A 16,118-nucleotide genomic window follows, 5' to 3' on the forward strand; every position below is an offset into this window, starting at 1 on the left:
AAATAAATTTCTACTTTAACATATCTGAAGTAAATGAATGTAGTCCTAAAAAATCACTTTAAAACTTTTTATTTTTAAAATAAAAAAAAAAGTTTTTTTTCAACCTGAGTAAACTGATATCTTGATTTAAAAATCGCGCCATTCTCGAAACGAGTCGGTAATGTCTTAAACCTAGATTTTGCCTATCTTAATCCAAGAGCAAGAAATTCTTGAACGAAATATGTCAGAATTTTGTTTCAAAACAGAAAAGGCTTCATCGAAAAATCACATTCTCAAATGAAGAATTTTTTTTCTCTATCCGAGAATTTCAATTTTTTGGTTCAAGGACTTATTTCTTGAATTAAAACAATTAAAAATTTTGAAACAAGAACCACATTTTGAAGAAAAAATTTTTCTTGAATCAAGATAGTTTTTCTATCAGTGCAGAGTTAATAAGGCACAATAATTGTGCTTGATCATGACTGATACAACTGGTAGGAAAACCAGATATAACGAATCCCGTGCAGCTAGTGTTGGTGTGAAGGACCCTTTGGAGATTAATCGTGTTGTTATTGGTTATAGTGGTAAGAAGGACCAATTCTTCATCTCGGTTGGAAGCTGAGAGAGGATAAGGGAGGATAATTGACCGTGTACTTTTACAAAAAGTAGCCGTTACTTATTATCTGTTGGTAGTAACTCCACACAATATAAAACGTTTTTTGTTCATTACGATATCGTCAAATAGAAAAGATCCCAAAAAGTCTTGATAAAAATTTGTTCATATAAAAATGAAATAACCTCGATAATTTCTACAAAAATTTTTATTCAAGTATTATTTTTAATCTCATTGAATTCATTTAAATTTGTTAAGGTCTAGAGTCTATCCAGACTTAATAGTTTTGAACAAATTTAAAATATAATATTATCTATTCTGCTCAACTGTTAATAAAATTTTACTAAATATAATTACAATTATACTTTAACATAATTAGATATTATTTTCGAGCAATACTTTTATAAAACATAGAAAATGCTGTTGCTGATTTTTATAACAATTGATTTTTCTCTTAATTGAATACTTTGTCCCGAAAAACTTATCGATGGAGTATAAACAAAAATCACGAAAAAAATTTATATTTTATTTGATGAAAATGGCAATGTCAAGATTCTTGTTTCAATATAGTTTTCAAATCATCAGGCAGTGTATGTGTAATATCGTTCAAACGTTCACCAAGTCTTACTCGCACTGCTTGAGTAGTTGGTACATCTTCACTATGACTTATTTCCAATTTTTGTCGAATTTTCAAAATCATATCGATAACTTCAACTTCTTGCTTATCTTGAACCCATGTTTTTAAATCCTAAAATGTTACAAAATTTTTGTTAATTAATTAAAAACAATAAAAAAAATTAATGATTTAAGCGAAGGGGGGGGGGGTATAGGGTGCCGCCAAAATTTAGTGAAAAAATTTGTTTTTCAAAATTTTTGTTAAGCTTTCCAAAATGACTTCGGTACACTGATAGAAAAACTATCTTGATTCAAGAAAAATTTTTTCTTCAAAATTTGGTTCTTGTATCAAAATTTTTAATTGTTTTAATTCAAGAAATAAGTCCTTGAACCAAAAAATTGAAATTCTCGGATAGAGAAAAAAAATTCTTTGTTTGAGAATTTGATTTTTCGATGAAGACTTTTTTGTTTTGAAACAAAATTCTGACATATTTCGCTCAAGAATTTCTTGCTCTTGGATTAAGATAGGCCAAATGTAGGTTTAAGACATTACCGACTCGTTTCGAGAATGGCGCGGTTTTTAAATCAAGATATCAATTTACTCAGCTTGAAAAAAAACTTTTTTTTTTATTTTAAAAATAAAAAGTTTTAAAGTGATTTTTTAGGACTACATTCATTTACTTCAGATATGTTAAAGTAGAAATTTATTTTAAAAAAAATTTTTTTTTTCATTACTTTAAAAACATCTTCTATCAAGTAATTATTACTTGAACCAAAAATTTAAAGTTCTTAAAATAATAATACGACATTTTTAGTTGAAGACAAGTGGTCTTGCTTGAAGAATTCGATAGTATCGATTGAAGATAATATAGTTTCGGGTCAAGACACGAGAGTTATCCATCGAAGATACAAAATCTATAGAGCCAAGAAAATCTAAATCAAGACAAGAATTTCTTGAAGCAAGACAATTGGTTTTCTTCAGAAATAAATTCTTGGCTCAAGAAAATATTTCTTGAGTCAATATAAATTTTCTATCAGTGTAGAACCGAAAAGGAGCTTAGTTTTTCTCGGGTGTCCCATGACACACTCGTCTTTTTTTTTTTTTCACTTTTTTTTGGAGGCACCCTATTTTGTTCGCAAAAAATGAAAATTTTTTTTTAACGGCAGCTGAAAATTTTTTCTATTCACTTTGAATATCATTAAAAAAAAAAAAAAAAAGTTTAAATGTATTCGAGTCCTCGAAAACTTAGGATTTTCTTAAGTACCCCCTTTTGCCCCCTCGCTATAAGTTAAATTTTACCGCATGAGACAAAGCTTCAAGTTGTAGTGCTTGTAGTTTATGAGTGAGTTCTGAGTATCGAGAATGGAACCATCCGGAAAAATTTGGTGCTCGAAAAAATCTTTTATAGAGTCCAGCCCAGTCTCCTTTAATTCCTATAGTCAACTGCGGTCCAGCAGTACTAACCGTAGCCAAAAAATCATCCGGATTAAATAATTGTGGTATTGGTGTAGCCTAATTTATATTTACAGAATTAATAATCACATAAAGTTTTGTTTAAATATATGTTGACTATTGACAGGAAATAAAATACAAACTTTAAACGGCGATATGTTTTTCTGTAAAGGCATAAGACTTGCAATATAGCGCTCAAGTGGAATCATGAAACTTTCAGTTAAATCCATTAAATGACGTTTGAGTAATGCAGCTTGAACTTCTCTTGGACGCTTTGTTTGGACACCTCGGATGAGCTTTTTCAGTAGAGTTTTATCTTTTTGTAAAAATGTTTTATACTCTGTATAAACTCCGGGTTTTGAATCGAGTATTTTTAGACTATCAACTTTTTTGATTTTATATTTTTTATTATCTTAAAAATAAAAATGAAAAAAAAATATTGTAAATACGATATATAAATTTTAACTTTTAAAAAACTGTACCAGTATTCGTAATATCACAAATTCTTATTATATGTGGCCATCGTTGAAGTGTTTTTGCAAAAAATGGATTGGTAACCCCAAGAATAACAGCCGGAGGAACTGTCGCATCTGAAGTATATTCTTTGAATTCAGAGTCATGAATTGTGAAATATGGACGGTAATCAGAGCAATATTTAAAAGGCACAATCATTCTGAAAAAAAAATATAATTATAAACCACTTGAGTAGATAAAATAATTTAAAAAGTTAAAATAGTCATTGAAACTTACGCTACAAGAGCTTGAACCATGTCTGAACAAGTTTTAGGAGACCCTGCCATAACTACGATAGGTTCGTTAAGTAAAACAAGCTCCCACAGTAAATGAACATGACTTATTATGTTCAATAAGCTCTGAAACATATCTTCTTCTAGTGCTGATGCAATAATAAGTCTACGTACAGGTTGTATACTAGATGATTGCGATAGATTATCTATCCCAGTGATTGTTGATATGTTAGCTTTATAATTTTCATTCGGGATATACGTCTAGACAACAGTAAATATTTATTTTATTTTTAAAATTTTTATATTAAGTAAATTCATTAGCTAACTAACACTCGAACTTTCCGTTTTCTAAGAACTCTTCGAGCTCGAAGATATTCACGAACATTTATTCACTTTTTCAAGCTCAATAACACTACTAATAAAGCGTGCTTTTTCAAATCCAATAGATTTTCAATTTCCCGCTAAGAAAATTGAAAATTTTCAAAAAAAAAAAAAAAAAGGGAAGTTATTGTTTTGTTTTGAACAGATCTCGACGTTTTGAGGTTCTAGGAAAATATCCTGACTATTTTCAAGAGGATATCGAATGTAAAAACGTGTGTAAATATTACACAGAAAAAACAGATATCTTGAGTCAAGAAAATATTTTTGAAGACAAACGTTTTCGGGAACCAAGTCAAGATTTTCTTGAGCCAAGAGAATTCGTCTTGGTTGGAGAAGATTTCTACTTTATCTAAGAAAATTTAAGTCTCCAAAAAAATTTTCTTGAATCAAGAATATTTACCTTCAGTCGAGAACTTTTTTTTTTGTGTGTATATAACTTTTGAACGAATAAACTAATTTGGATCTCTAAGATAGCATTCGAAACGGTTTATTAATTTCTATATGCAGTGACAAATTGAGCCTGATTTGTACAGTATGTTTCGACTTATTCGAAAAATACAAATTTTTTAAAAATATTTTTTCAACTTCCCGCTAAGAAAATCGAAGGTTTTCGAAAAATTCCTGAAGTTATTGTTTTCACCCTGATTTGCGAAAATCAAGTTTTCATTTTTCCCGGATAACACATAATGTAATTCATCATATGTTCCAAAACTTATACCGACTTTTTGCTTTTATAGTATTTGATGATTACTACATAAATTATTGGAATATCAGTTTGTTAGTTTAAATAATATTATCATCAAAAATTTTGAAAAATCACTGATTCCGACATTTTTTCCCGTATGTTTTGTATTCTAAATCGCTGGTTAAATTTAAAGTTCATGTCACTCTCTATTCTGATCAGTTCTATACATTTATGTCCAAAAACATTTAATTTATCAAGCATAATCGTGAGTAGATCTTTAAAAAACGATCCCTATTGATTATTTTCAATTTCTCGAATTCTCGGTTAATACCAAATGTCACTTTTTTGAGCTCGAAATGCTTGAAAATACCAATGTATTAATAAGTATTGTTGAGCTTCTTGAGTCCGAAAACAGCGAAAAATTTCGGGGCTGGCTCGCAGGATCAACCGTTTTTCAAATTTTCAGTAACAAATAAGGAAAAATGTTACAATAAAGAGACTGATAAAAATAAAAAATACCTACTAAATGATAATTAAAATACAGATTTGAGTGATATTCTGACTTCATTAAGGGGGGGGGGGGTAGGGTTTTAAAGGCGAAAAAAAAGCATATTTTTGTGATTTTTTCCCGGCGAGATGAGTAATATAATTTCATTAAACTTAATCACATATTATTGTACAACTTTTAAAGAATATCAGAAAAAATTTTCAACGAAAAATATTGATTAATAAGCTGGTGACGTTGAATCTCCGGAGGCGCCTCGAAAAAAAGTCGTTTTGCGGTGAACATCATAACTCGTTACCGGATCATCGGAAAAAAAAAATTGATATGCATTTTAAAGTTGATGTATTTCTCGAAGTAACCACGAAGAGTTTTTTTTTTTTTTTTTTTTTTTTCGATTTTTTGCAGCACTTGGAAGTGAAAAACGCGATTTTAGCTAAAAAAATCGCGGTTAATTTGTTATTAAAAAATAGAAAAAAATGAAAAACAAAAAAAAACTCTTCGTAGTTACGTGTTGATTTATGTGAAGAAGTAATGTTCAAATATTCAAAGGGATCGGTTCAGTACATTTTGAGTTATGATGTTCACGGACTTTAAAAATAACGTTTTCGGGAAAATCCATTTAAAGTTTTTTATTCGTGAAAATTTGAAATAAACTATCAATCAAAGAATATGAATTTTTATACTTATATTGAGTCATCAGTTTACTTCCTTTGAAAAACACACAGCCGGAGAAAGGGATTCGGAAGAACAAAGAAAATTGCAGCTGATTTCTACTAGGGGTATGTAGGGGCAGGTCGGGCAGGTATAAAAATCAGGTATCGCGGCCGGTCATTTGAAACGCTGTAACTCCGTTAGTTTTACTCGGATTGATTTAAAATTTGTACACAATATTCTCGACATATTGTTCATTCAGAAAAAAAATTTAAAAAAAAATTTTTTTTAAATAATTTAAAAACCCTACCCCCCCCCCCCCCTTAAAGTGATAAATAATACAAATCAATTGATATTGATTTATAATAATAGACTTAAAACTCTTTTAGAATCCAATTCGAAAAAAGCTTCGATCTCTGTTTCAAAACTAGTAGGCTAAGTAAAATTTTTAAAAAATCGTTCATTATAGTTACAGGGATTTAAAATATTGTTAATAGCTTGTATGTAGCTGTATATTTCTACATAGCTGTTTATTTATAAACAGGTGTTACATCAGAAATGTGAAAATTGCTGTACCTGAAAGAGAACTCCAAGCAAAGGTAAATTAATCAGTTCACCTGGTGTTGGTGGAGGCCATTGATCTATTTCCCGGATTGCTACTTCCATAATAGTATTTCCGGATTGAAAAAATTCTTGTGCTAATAAAGCACACAATTCACCAAAGAGATTAACGAACGGCAACATTGAAATTATTACAACACTCTACAATAAAGCTTCTAATGATTATTTATCATTTTAAATATAATTAAGTTAATCTATTTTTAACGAACCTTTTGAAAATATCCTCTGGGTAAATCGTGATTTTTTACTTGACGAAAATAAATATACCCCCAATAATAATTTTCATTGCATTGTAGGAAAGCAGGCGATTTACGGTTATATTCTCTTCTGGCATCTTTATCTTGTGATTCTAGGCAATTTCGTCTAATTCTCACGTGATATCGAGTATCACCCATACATCCAGAATTTGAATCAGGAAATGCCAAGTAACATACATTAGATCGTTCTGTTTCTGATAGTTCGACATGACTAGGGTATACTGCCTGAGAAATATTAATAAATTTTGAAATTACTTTAGCTTTCCATAAAACAAGTTTCCATCACAAGTTGCTGGTCAAGGTATTGATCATAATAATCTTTTGATAGATACAGTCAGAACAAGTGATTCATACCGTCCATGGTTACAAGCGTATCAACAGAAAACTCTATGCAAGAAATTTCTATGCTCGGGTATCTCTCTGTAGTAAATTTCTGAGTCGGCATAATTATAATTAAGAACAATTATATTACAAGATATTTCGATGTCAAAATTATTCTATGCAGGACATCTGTGCAAGAGATCTCTATACAAGATATCTCTATGTAAGATATCGGTGTGCAGGAGATCTCTATGCAAGACATCTCTATGCAGGACATTTGTATGTAGGACAAATATATGTAAAACTATGGCTTCATGAGTAAATATACAAAAATACAATTATTCATTAACGCTGTAAAAGAATTTTCTAAACTCACATACTTCAAAAATTTTAGTTTCAGTCGTATAGTTATATTTTCATAAATTTAGTAAATAAACAATGTGTTTATAAATTATAATATATATTATTAGGTAATATTATGAGGTAATAAAACGAATTCTAGGGATGTGCGAATCGCGTTCGAATCGAATCGAATATAACTATTCAATTCGAAATTCGAATTTCCGAATTATTTGAATATTTAAGAATTATCCGAAAATTTTTTTACGAGTTGTAACTTTTTAAATTACTCGATTGACAACGAGACAATTTTGATCAACTTTCAAAATTTTTTTTAAATTCTTTTCAAAAAAATACACGCTTCTTGACTTAAATTTTCATCATTAATATCATCGATTTCATAAATTTAAGCCTCAATAAAAAAAAAAATATTCCACTATTTATTATTTTTTTAAACTAAGATCTATGTGTTAAAGTTATTTTACTATGGAGAAATGTAATTAGACATTTATTTGTCTAGCATAGAAATCTGCCACATAGAAATGTCCTGCATAGAGATATCCTACATAGAGATGTCCTGCAATAGAAATGTCCTGTATAGATTTATCTTGCATAGATATGTCTTACATAGAGATGTCCTGCACTAGAAATATTCTGCATAGAAAAGTTTTAACATGGATTTATCTTATAAGATAAATGTCCTTCATATAACTATGCTAGCAAGAAATCTACTGCAAGGAGTTATCGCATCATAGATTTATCAGTTGGTACGCTTGTAATCATGGACTGTATGAATCATTTGTTCTGACTGTACTACATAGACTTGCCCAAGACGACGTACACAAGACAATCTTATAATACTATTTTTATCAAAGTATCTTGCGGAAGACCCCTAGATGTTTGCGTCTTTATATACCTATTAATCTGTCATTACTGCAAGATTCTAAGACGATATTGTTGCAGAACTTACACATGATGTTGTACAAAAAAACATTAAAGATGTCTTGCTCAAAATGTGGTAGTAAACTTACGCGTATCTTGAGTGAGTCTTGCACCAGAAATTACTTGCAGACACTAACGCATAACTTGCGGCAGATCTGCTCAAAGTCTCATTTTACACCATTCGTCTCACTTTTCTATCTGTCACTTTACCTCAGGATCCTGTATCATATGGAAGTGAGACGAATGGTGTAATATGAGACTTCTTTAGCAGATCTGGCACAAGATATGCGTCAGTATATGCGAGTAATTTCTGGTGGGAGATTATCTCAAGTCACTGTTCAAATATTCTTGCCCATTTTTTCAAGTACAACATAGCACAGTATTTTTTAAATCTTGTACCAAAATTGCAATTTAAAACTTTGTACCAGTGTCTGCTGCAAGATCCATAGTTATACAAAGACACACCTTGATTAAGAAAAGTGATTAGAAAAGGTTTAAAAAAAATGAATATTTTTAAATCATTCTGAATTTTCAATAGAAACGAAAAGTATTCAATGCGATTAAAAACTACTTGGAAGTATTAAAAAAAAAATTGAGTAATTTTGAATAATTAAATCTTGAAATATAAAATGGGATTGAGCTGTTACTTGATGACTTAAAAATCTTTTCAAGTATTCGAAACAATTAAGTATTTTTGAATTTTTCTAGGTCTCTCTGGTGGAAATTTTATGATACTGAAGTTAGCCGACATCTGATAATTTTTGAATTTTTTTAGAAACGATAAATTATAAAAAAAAAATATTTGAAAAAATTGCACCTATAGTTTTTAAAATTTTCTACATGCGCATATTTTTATTTATATTTATTTTTTAAATTTAACTGTTAAAAAGAAAATTCGAAAATTGTTAATTGTCTGCTAACTTCAAGATCATGAAATTTTTCAGACTTTTCTCTTAAAAACTCTGAAAAAGTTTTTAGAACTGAATTTTTCAGAGAAAATTCCGAAAAATTTCCACCAGAACTCTCCATGAATCGAAATTTTAGTATTATTTTCTATTAAAAAAAATTTGAAAGTCATTGAAAATTTTAATGTTTATGAATTCTTCTGAATCTCCGTATAAAATGAAATTCAATTATTATTAAAGGATTGACAAGTATTTAAAAAATCGATCGTAAAACACACTCTGATGCTTCGCATCGTGAGTCGTGAAATTTTATATTTTCGAATCATCCTTAGTCTTTCAATAATCGGAAAATTCGACTATTGTTTAGTGATTAAAAATTATTGTCAAGTATTTAGAAAATTTAATAATTTCCAATATTCTTAAATTATCAAATAACGGTTGGTTTGGAACTTTTCGGAAAGATTCAAAAAGTGGTGTGCAGTCACCTGATCCCAGTAATTTGATACAACGACAAGTGATCCCTAAAAATTGATCCCACCGACATCTGATCCCAATGACAACCGATCCCACTGACACCTGGTCCAACTGACAATAGATCCCACCGATCGCATGTAATACGTATTCACAAGATGCAGCGATATTCGAAAATAAAAAATATTATGCCTTTTTAATTATAAAATATTGAATATATAATATTAACTATAGATTTTAAAATAAATCAATATATATTATTATTGTGTAAATATTTATTGATTTTAAAATGAATTAATATTTAATATTATTGTGAAACTACTCTCTAAATCTGAATTAGTGATTTTTCACTAATTTCAAGTGAATATGAGAATCCACTAAATTAAAAAGTGAATATGGGAACTTCTATTTTTTTTTTATTTTGAAAGTTTTTTATTAAAATTTTAAAAAATAGTACTATAATTATTAATTATATTTATATCTAGTAAAATATTTAATTATTTGCTAGTTAACTTTACTAGTGAAATTATGAAATTCATAAATTAAGAAGTGAATAACAGTTTCACTTGTAGAAATTATGAAAATATCGCTATTTCAGTAGTGAAAATCACTAATTTGCTAGTGAAAATTATAGTGATAAATTTATTAGTGAGAATTCACTAATTTGTTATTTAAATACACTGATTATGAAGTGAATACTGCTTCACTAACGTAATTAATTAAATTTTCACTAATTCATGTTTAGAGAGTAATTATTGATTTTCAAATAAAATTATATTCATTATTATTGTGAAAATAATTAAGTATTATTATTAATGTAAGATATAAAAATATGTGTAACATCATATTATATGAGATTGGTGGGATCAGTTGTCAGTTGTACCAGTTGTTTGTGGGATCAGTTGTCCGTGGGATCAGTTGTCTTTGGGATCACTTGTCTGGGATCAGTTGTCATGGAACCTCAAAAAGTATTAAAAATATTTTTTTCATTTTTCCAAATGACTTTTCTTGATCAGGGACAGGCAACCCTGGTGAAAATTTTTCGGACTTCTGTCTGAAAAACTCAGTTCTAGAGTTCTAAAGACTTTTTCAGAGTTCTAAAGACTTTTTCGGACAAAAATCCGAAAAATTTTCACCAGGGAATTAGTGTGCTGGTGAGCAGGCTTGGGCAAGATTGCTATGAGATTTTTGTATGGTTTACTTGTTGATCCGTTATTAATATTACCTCCAACGCTTGTCCCAATTCTAAATCAAAAGTCACAACACATATGCAATGAATCCAGTTGTCAAAGTTTTCCCATCCGCATTTGGTCATTGTGATATTTTTCAAAATATTATTGTGTCATTTTATAAAAATAAACTGTAAAAAAAAAAAAATAAATAAAACCAATGTTGATTCTTTTTTCTTTCATTCACTGAAAATTTTCAGGCAAAATTTTCGTAGAAAAAAATATGATCCTGAAGTTAGCAGACAATTCAAAATTTTTAAATTTTTTTTTTTAAAAATTAAATTTGAAGAAAAAAAAAACTAAAAATATGCACATGTAGAAAATTTAAAAAACTACAGGTGCGATTTTTTCAAACATTTTTTTTCTTCTGGTTTATCGTCTAAAAAAAAAATCAAAAAATTATTAAACGTCTGCTAACTTCAGTATCATAAAAAAATTTTATGAAAAGATAAATTATTGTATCACAGTTACCTTGGAGAAAGAATGAGTTTTTTTGTAGCCTATTTAAACACACGATTCCTTTACTCCTTCCAGAATTAAAATTTTATTCTATTTCCAGGAGAATTATATACAGCAATTTTACAACAGCAACGTAATTTTCTTTTATTAATTAGTATATATTAATTTTAAAATTTTGTTGCATATCAGTTGTTTGTTGATATGCCAAAAATATGGAACAACTTTTCAACTTTTATATTCACACACCACATAATAATAATAATAATATATCTGTTACTGACAACTTCTACGTACAATACGAATTGGTACAAAGATTGGATTAATTTAATAATAAAAAACAACACTAATTATTGAAATAAAAAAAAAATTAAAGTTTGTGGTCCAATGATAAACATGGAGATAGAGTTTCAAGAATACACAACAGAATGTCAATAGTTTTTTTTTTCGGTTACTGCACCATCTCTTGGAAAAAATAAGAACTGAAAAACAAAAAATTTTTAAACAGGTAATTTACCTTCTGAAATGGTAAAAATTAACATTACCGACTTTTTAACTTCCCGCTAAGAAAATTGAAAATTTTAAAAAATTCGGCAAGTTATTCCCTGATAGCCAAGTTGGCAAGAAACTGGCGTGAAACTTACAGCCTAGGGATGGGCGATATTGAAAAAAAACATCGATATCGTAACATCGATAGTTTTAGTTTTTTATTATTGAGTATCGATTTATCTTGTCCAAAAAATATCGATAGAAAATATCGATACTTTAGAAATAAACATCGATAGTTGAAATATCGACAGAAATCGCCCATTCCTAATTTAAAAAAAATATCGATATCGTAACATCGATAGTTTTAGTTTTCTATTATCGAGTATCGATATATCGTCTCCAAAAAATATCGATAGAAAACATCGATACTTTAGAAAAAAAACATCGATAGTTGAAATATCGATAGATATCGCCCATCCCTATTACAGCCGCAAGACACCAAGTTGGCCGCAAAAGTTGATAGACACTTTCTGAGAAAGTTGGTGGCCAGAAGTTGGCAATCCACAAGTTGACGGAAAGTTGCCTTCAATTTTCTCAGAAAGTGGCGGTAACTTGTAGCCAAAAGTTGTCGACAGCTTGTCGTCAAGTTGGCCGCAAACTAATGAAAATCAACTTTTGGACGAGAAACCCAATCAGGGATTGTTTTCACCCCGATTTTCGAAAATCGAGTTTTCATCAGATGTCGACGTTTTGAGTTCCTAGGAAGCTATATCCCGATTTGAATGGTTAAGGCGGCAATCGAAAGAACTTGTTGGCCATCAACTTTCCTGTAAATTTTAGATCAATCGGTTGAATAGACTTGAAGATATATAAAATAAACAAAAAAAAAAATAATTTTTTTTTTAATTTTTAAAAAATGACTCGATCGATCAACTTCAAAATCTAATCAACTCTAAAACTTGATGAAACGCGTCGAATGCTGCAAGAGCCGGGTCAATCGGATAATTCGTTCGAGAGTTATCGCGGGAAAGAGAAATGGTAAAAAGCAGTTTTTTTCAAAAACAATGGCATACAAAAGGATTTTCGAGCTTAAAGAGCTCGAAAACAGCGGGAAATTTTAGGGCTGGTCCCACAGGGTCAACTGATAGACAGATTTTTTTTTCTTTAATAAAAACCTAGATAACCGGAGTTTCAGCCCAATTAGAAAGCGAGAATTATAAAAACTAGCCCAAGTCATTCATCTTCACACAGTCTAGAGCATCATAAAGTAATAATATTTTTTTGATTTTTTTGTTTGCAACTTTTAATGAGTAAGAGTTATTTATACTACTACTGATGATTATTTTAGATGCGTTCATCTCCAGTGAGAAGCATCTCAGACAATTTAGCACTGGACTATGATTTATTCAGTCCAAGTAAAAAATCACAGCTATCCAAGTCTAACAATGATCAAGTCCTGGTAGTGAATGCCCGGGACTCACACGGACGTTCGATTTACGTCGGTGGTGCTAATAGGAACAAAACATTCTTCTCCAACTGCGGGAATTGACCTGAAGCTAATCAGGAGGCGATGTCTATTAAAAAAAACGCTGAAATCGCGGCGGTCTGTGGACCCGAGTCTATAAGAAGTTGCAAAAGAACCAGCAGCACCTCCAGCATGCGGAGCTCTGTAAGCTTAGAAGCTGGTCTAGGTTATTTACCTTGAAGACTTTAAATACTTTTTTTTTTTTTTTTTTTATAAAAATTGCAAAGTTTATACTTTACATCGATTAAAGACTGAAATGAAAACTTTTTCAATTTATTAAATAGAAATTTGAATTGTAAATTAGATTAAAGTAAATCCTTAAACTTATTATTGCAAGTTTTAACAAAAGTAAAAATGCAAACTCAAGTTGTGCACAAAAAACAAATTTATTTATCAAATATTAAATTTAATGAAGAAAAATCTTGCTGCGATGAATAAATGGATTGCTATCTGGTGATGTAAAGCTAATCTACTCTGGTATAATCTTAATTCCCTCCGGTATACCTAAAAAATAAAAAAACAAAGTGATTTAATTATTGAAATTAAATATTTCAATTAAAAAAAAAAACATAAATTTCAGTATAATCAAAGAAAAAAAAAAAAAAGTTACCATTTGGAAAATGATTTTCAGTCGTCCATTTTTCACCACTGACTATTGTAGTTATTAAAGTACCACTAGGTGTAGAAGCGTAATCAGCGATGCTATTTCGTAAATTAGATACGTTCGCCTCTAAGAAAAAGCTCTTAGAACGACTAGCCAATCTTCTTACCTCCTTAGAATTTTCGTAAGTAAGATAGTTGTTGACGAGGGAGATTTCACACATACATCTCAGTCCTTGTAATTGATATTTCGAAGCAGCTTCTAGCAAATATTCTGAATGATCGTCCAAATCCTCGACTTTCCCAGTGTAGATAAATTCTAAAACTCTTTTAAATATCTCTGGATCGATATCCATAAGAGTTAATTGCTGATTATGATCAACCATTTCATATAATTTATAACATCGTGCTTCTAATACTTTTTTATAGACTGGGAATTTAACATCCTGCACATAAATCATAACATCACCGTCATCTTGAAGTTTATATAACTTTAAGAAATCATCTAAATTGACAACTGGTTCAATGGAATATTGTATGCGTTCGCAAGGAAAAATAGGATTATCATCCAAGTAAGTTATGAGTTCAATGCGCAGTGTCAAGGTATCATTCGGAAGTAGTTTATCTATTGTGTTTGGTAATTCCTGGCCACGACTAAACGCGTGATCAATTTCAGGACGATAAAAATGTGTTGAATCAAATTTCCGATTCCTTCGTCCAAGGAAAAAATTATTTTTGTCGGCGTCGACCAAGTAAAAGTTACAGGTGACATGATTCTTAGGTTTCAATTTTTCAACAGCGTCAAATACTATACTGAATCCACAACTAAATTCATTGTTATTAAATTTTAACGTGACGTACCACTCAATGACATGATCGTTAAATTCTAGAGAAAAATAGTGAGTCTCCCGAACAGTATCATCGAACCGTCGCGTTTTTGGAAGTCTACTCCTCTCACGCAACGGAACTACTTTGGATAATGATTCACTAATATTTTCAAGTACCCATGTATTATATGCTTTATGAACGTTTCGTTCAATTTTTTTTAGAGGCATTTTGAAACTTGACACTTTTTAAATTAATACAATTTTTTCTTAATTATTTTTTTCAAACAAACTCAAGGTAGAAAAGCTAGATATTTTATTTTTTCCTTTTTGGCTATCGTCCCGATAGGGCCACGTGCCGGAAGCTAGATATTTAGTTAGTCAACAACAAGAACTGTAGGGCAGGTATACGACTTAGCCATAAGTGACCCTACCAAAAATAAAACTCTACCCAATTGAAGTCAGTCGCATCATACCTACCTAGAAGATTCCCGCTCCAATAAAATATCTACCATGATATAATCACTTCCAGAAAAAAATACTATCAAGTTGCATTTATGAATAAACTCTACCGTTTGAAATCCCTACCATCAACTTTAGAATTTATATTTTACGGACATTAAATTTATTTTTAATTAGTTGGGAATTATTTGGGAAGATTTAGGAATATGACTTTATTATTTAGGACTAATTAATTAATGAATAATTAGCATTTGGAATCTTAAAACCAAAATAATTCATAACTTTCTTCCCAAATAGTTTCCTATTGACTAACGAAAAAGTCGTGTTAATTATATTTTCTAACATGTGCACTAAACGCTCAAACAATATTAAATAATCACCCTTTAATTAATTAGTGCTGATTTAATAAATATATTTATTAAATCAAATATTATTGTAAATTGCATTAAGTCAATTTAAATAAATAAAATATGATTGATTCAACCGAAAAAATTTAAAAAATTAATCAATTACGATAAATATTATTTTAATAGTATTGAATTATAAATAATTATAAGCAATGATTATAAATTTGTTTTTTATTATAATTTTTAAATTGAACCGATAAATATACATAATATAATGATAGCTGTAACACCAAATTTATAATCATTGCTTATAATTATTTATAATTCAATATTATTAAAATAATATTTATCGTAATTAATTAATTTTAAAAATTTTTTCGGTTGAATCAATCATATTTTATTTATTTAAATTGACTTAATGCAATTTACAATAATATTTGATTTAATAAATATATTCAATTTTTTAGTTTTAAAGTTTGCCTCTATAGATTTCATTTTATTTCACATTTCGTCCATACAAAATAATGGAATAAAGATGATTGCGAATTCAGGTCATTTTGAATAAGCATGAGGTGAATTGATATTTTTACCAACATAGATGTCGCTATAAGTATATACCAATGAATAAAAGTTGTCGTTGAATTTACATGTCGGCAAATGAAGATGTATTTTTACCATTTGAGTAGAGGTGTTTAGAACCGT

General features: G+C 29.4%; 2 protein-coding genes across 2 annotated transcripts; both read right to left on the reverse strand.

The window, feature by feature from the left end:
• Positions 1-831: 831 nt before the first annotated feature.
• On the reverse strand, positions 832-11,568 carry LOC130666685 (protein DENND6A). Its single transcript, XM_057467882.1, has 9 exons — positions 11,185-11,568; positions 10,710-10,844; positions 6,459-6,731; positions 6,205-6,390; positions 3,411-3,667; positions 3,143-3,333; positions 2,804-3,072; positions 2,508-2,720; positions 832-1,340 (listed from the first exon to the last, which is right to left on the reverse strand). The coding sequence occupies exons 2-9, from the start codon at positions 10,797-10,799 to the stop codon at positions 1,140-1,142; spliced, it is 1,680 nt and encodes a 559-aa protein (XP_057323865.1). The 5' UTR covers positions 10,800-10,844; positions 11,185-11,568; the 3' UTR covers positions 832-1,139.
• Positions 11,569-13,551: 1,983 nt separating this feature from the next.
• LOC130666648 (speckle-type POZ protein-like) lies at positions 13,552-15,008 on the reverse strand. Its single transcript, XM_057467834.1, has 2 exons — positions 13,794-15,008; positions 13,552-13,687 (listed from the first exon to the last, which is right to left on the reverse strand). The coding sequence occupies exons 1-2, from the start codon at positions 14,836-14,838 to the stop codon at positions 13,653-13,655; spliced, it is 1,080 nt and encodes a 359-aa protein (XP_057323817.1). The 5' UTR covers positions 14,839-15,008; the 3' UTR covers positions 13,552-13,652.
• Positions 15,009-16,118: the final 1,110 nt, after the last annotated feature.

This window comes from Microplitis mediator, chromosome 4, assembly GCF_029852145.1.
Source record: "Microplitis mediator isolate UGA2020A chromosome 4, iyMicMedi2.1, whole genome shotgun sequence".
NCBI classification, from domain to species: Eukaryota; Metazoa; Arthropoda; class Insecta; order Hymenoptera; family Braconidae; genus Microplitis; species Microplitis mediator.

What these genes read in the sequence shown, in the direction of transcription:
- LOC130666648 (XM_057467834.1), bottom strand. Translation starts at nt 14,838, where the DNA reads ATGCCTCTAAAAAAAATTGAACGAAACGTTCATAAAGCATATAATACA. An exon ending in TGAAAATCATTTTCCAAATG is followed by an intron (nt 13,688 to 13,793) that starts GTAACTTTTTTT and finishes TTTATTTTTTAG; the next exon opens with GTATACCGGAGGGAATTAAG.
- LOC130666685 (XM_057467882.1), bottom strand. Translation starts at nt 10,799, where the DNA reads ATGACCAAATGCGGATGGGAAAACTTTGACAACTGGATTCATTGCATA. An exon ending in TTGTGATATTACGAATACTG is followed by an intron (nt 3,073 to 3,142) that starts GTACAGTTTTTT and finishes TTTATTTTTAAG; the next exon opens with ATAATAAAAAATATAAAATC. An exon ending in TTGAAGCTTTGTCTCATGCG is followed by an intron (nt 1,341 to 2,507) that starts GTAAAATTTAAC and finishes GTAACATTTTAG; the next exon opens with GATTTAAAAACATGGGTTCA.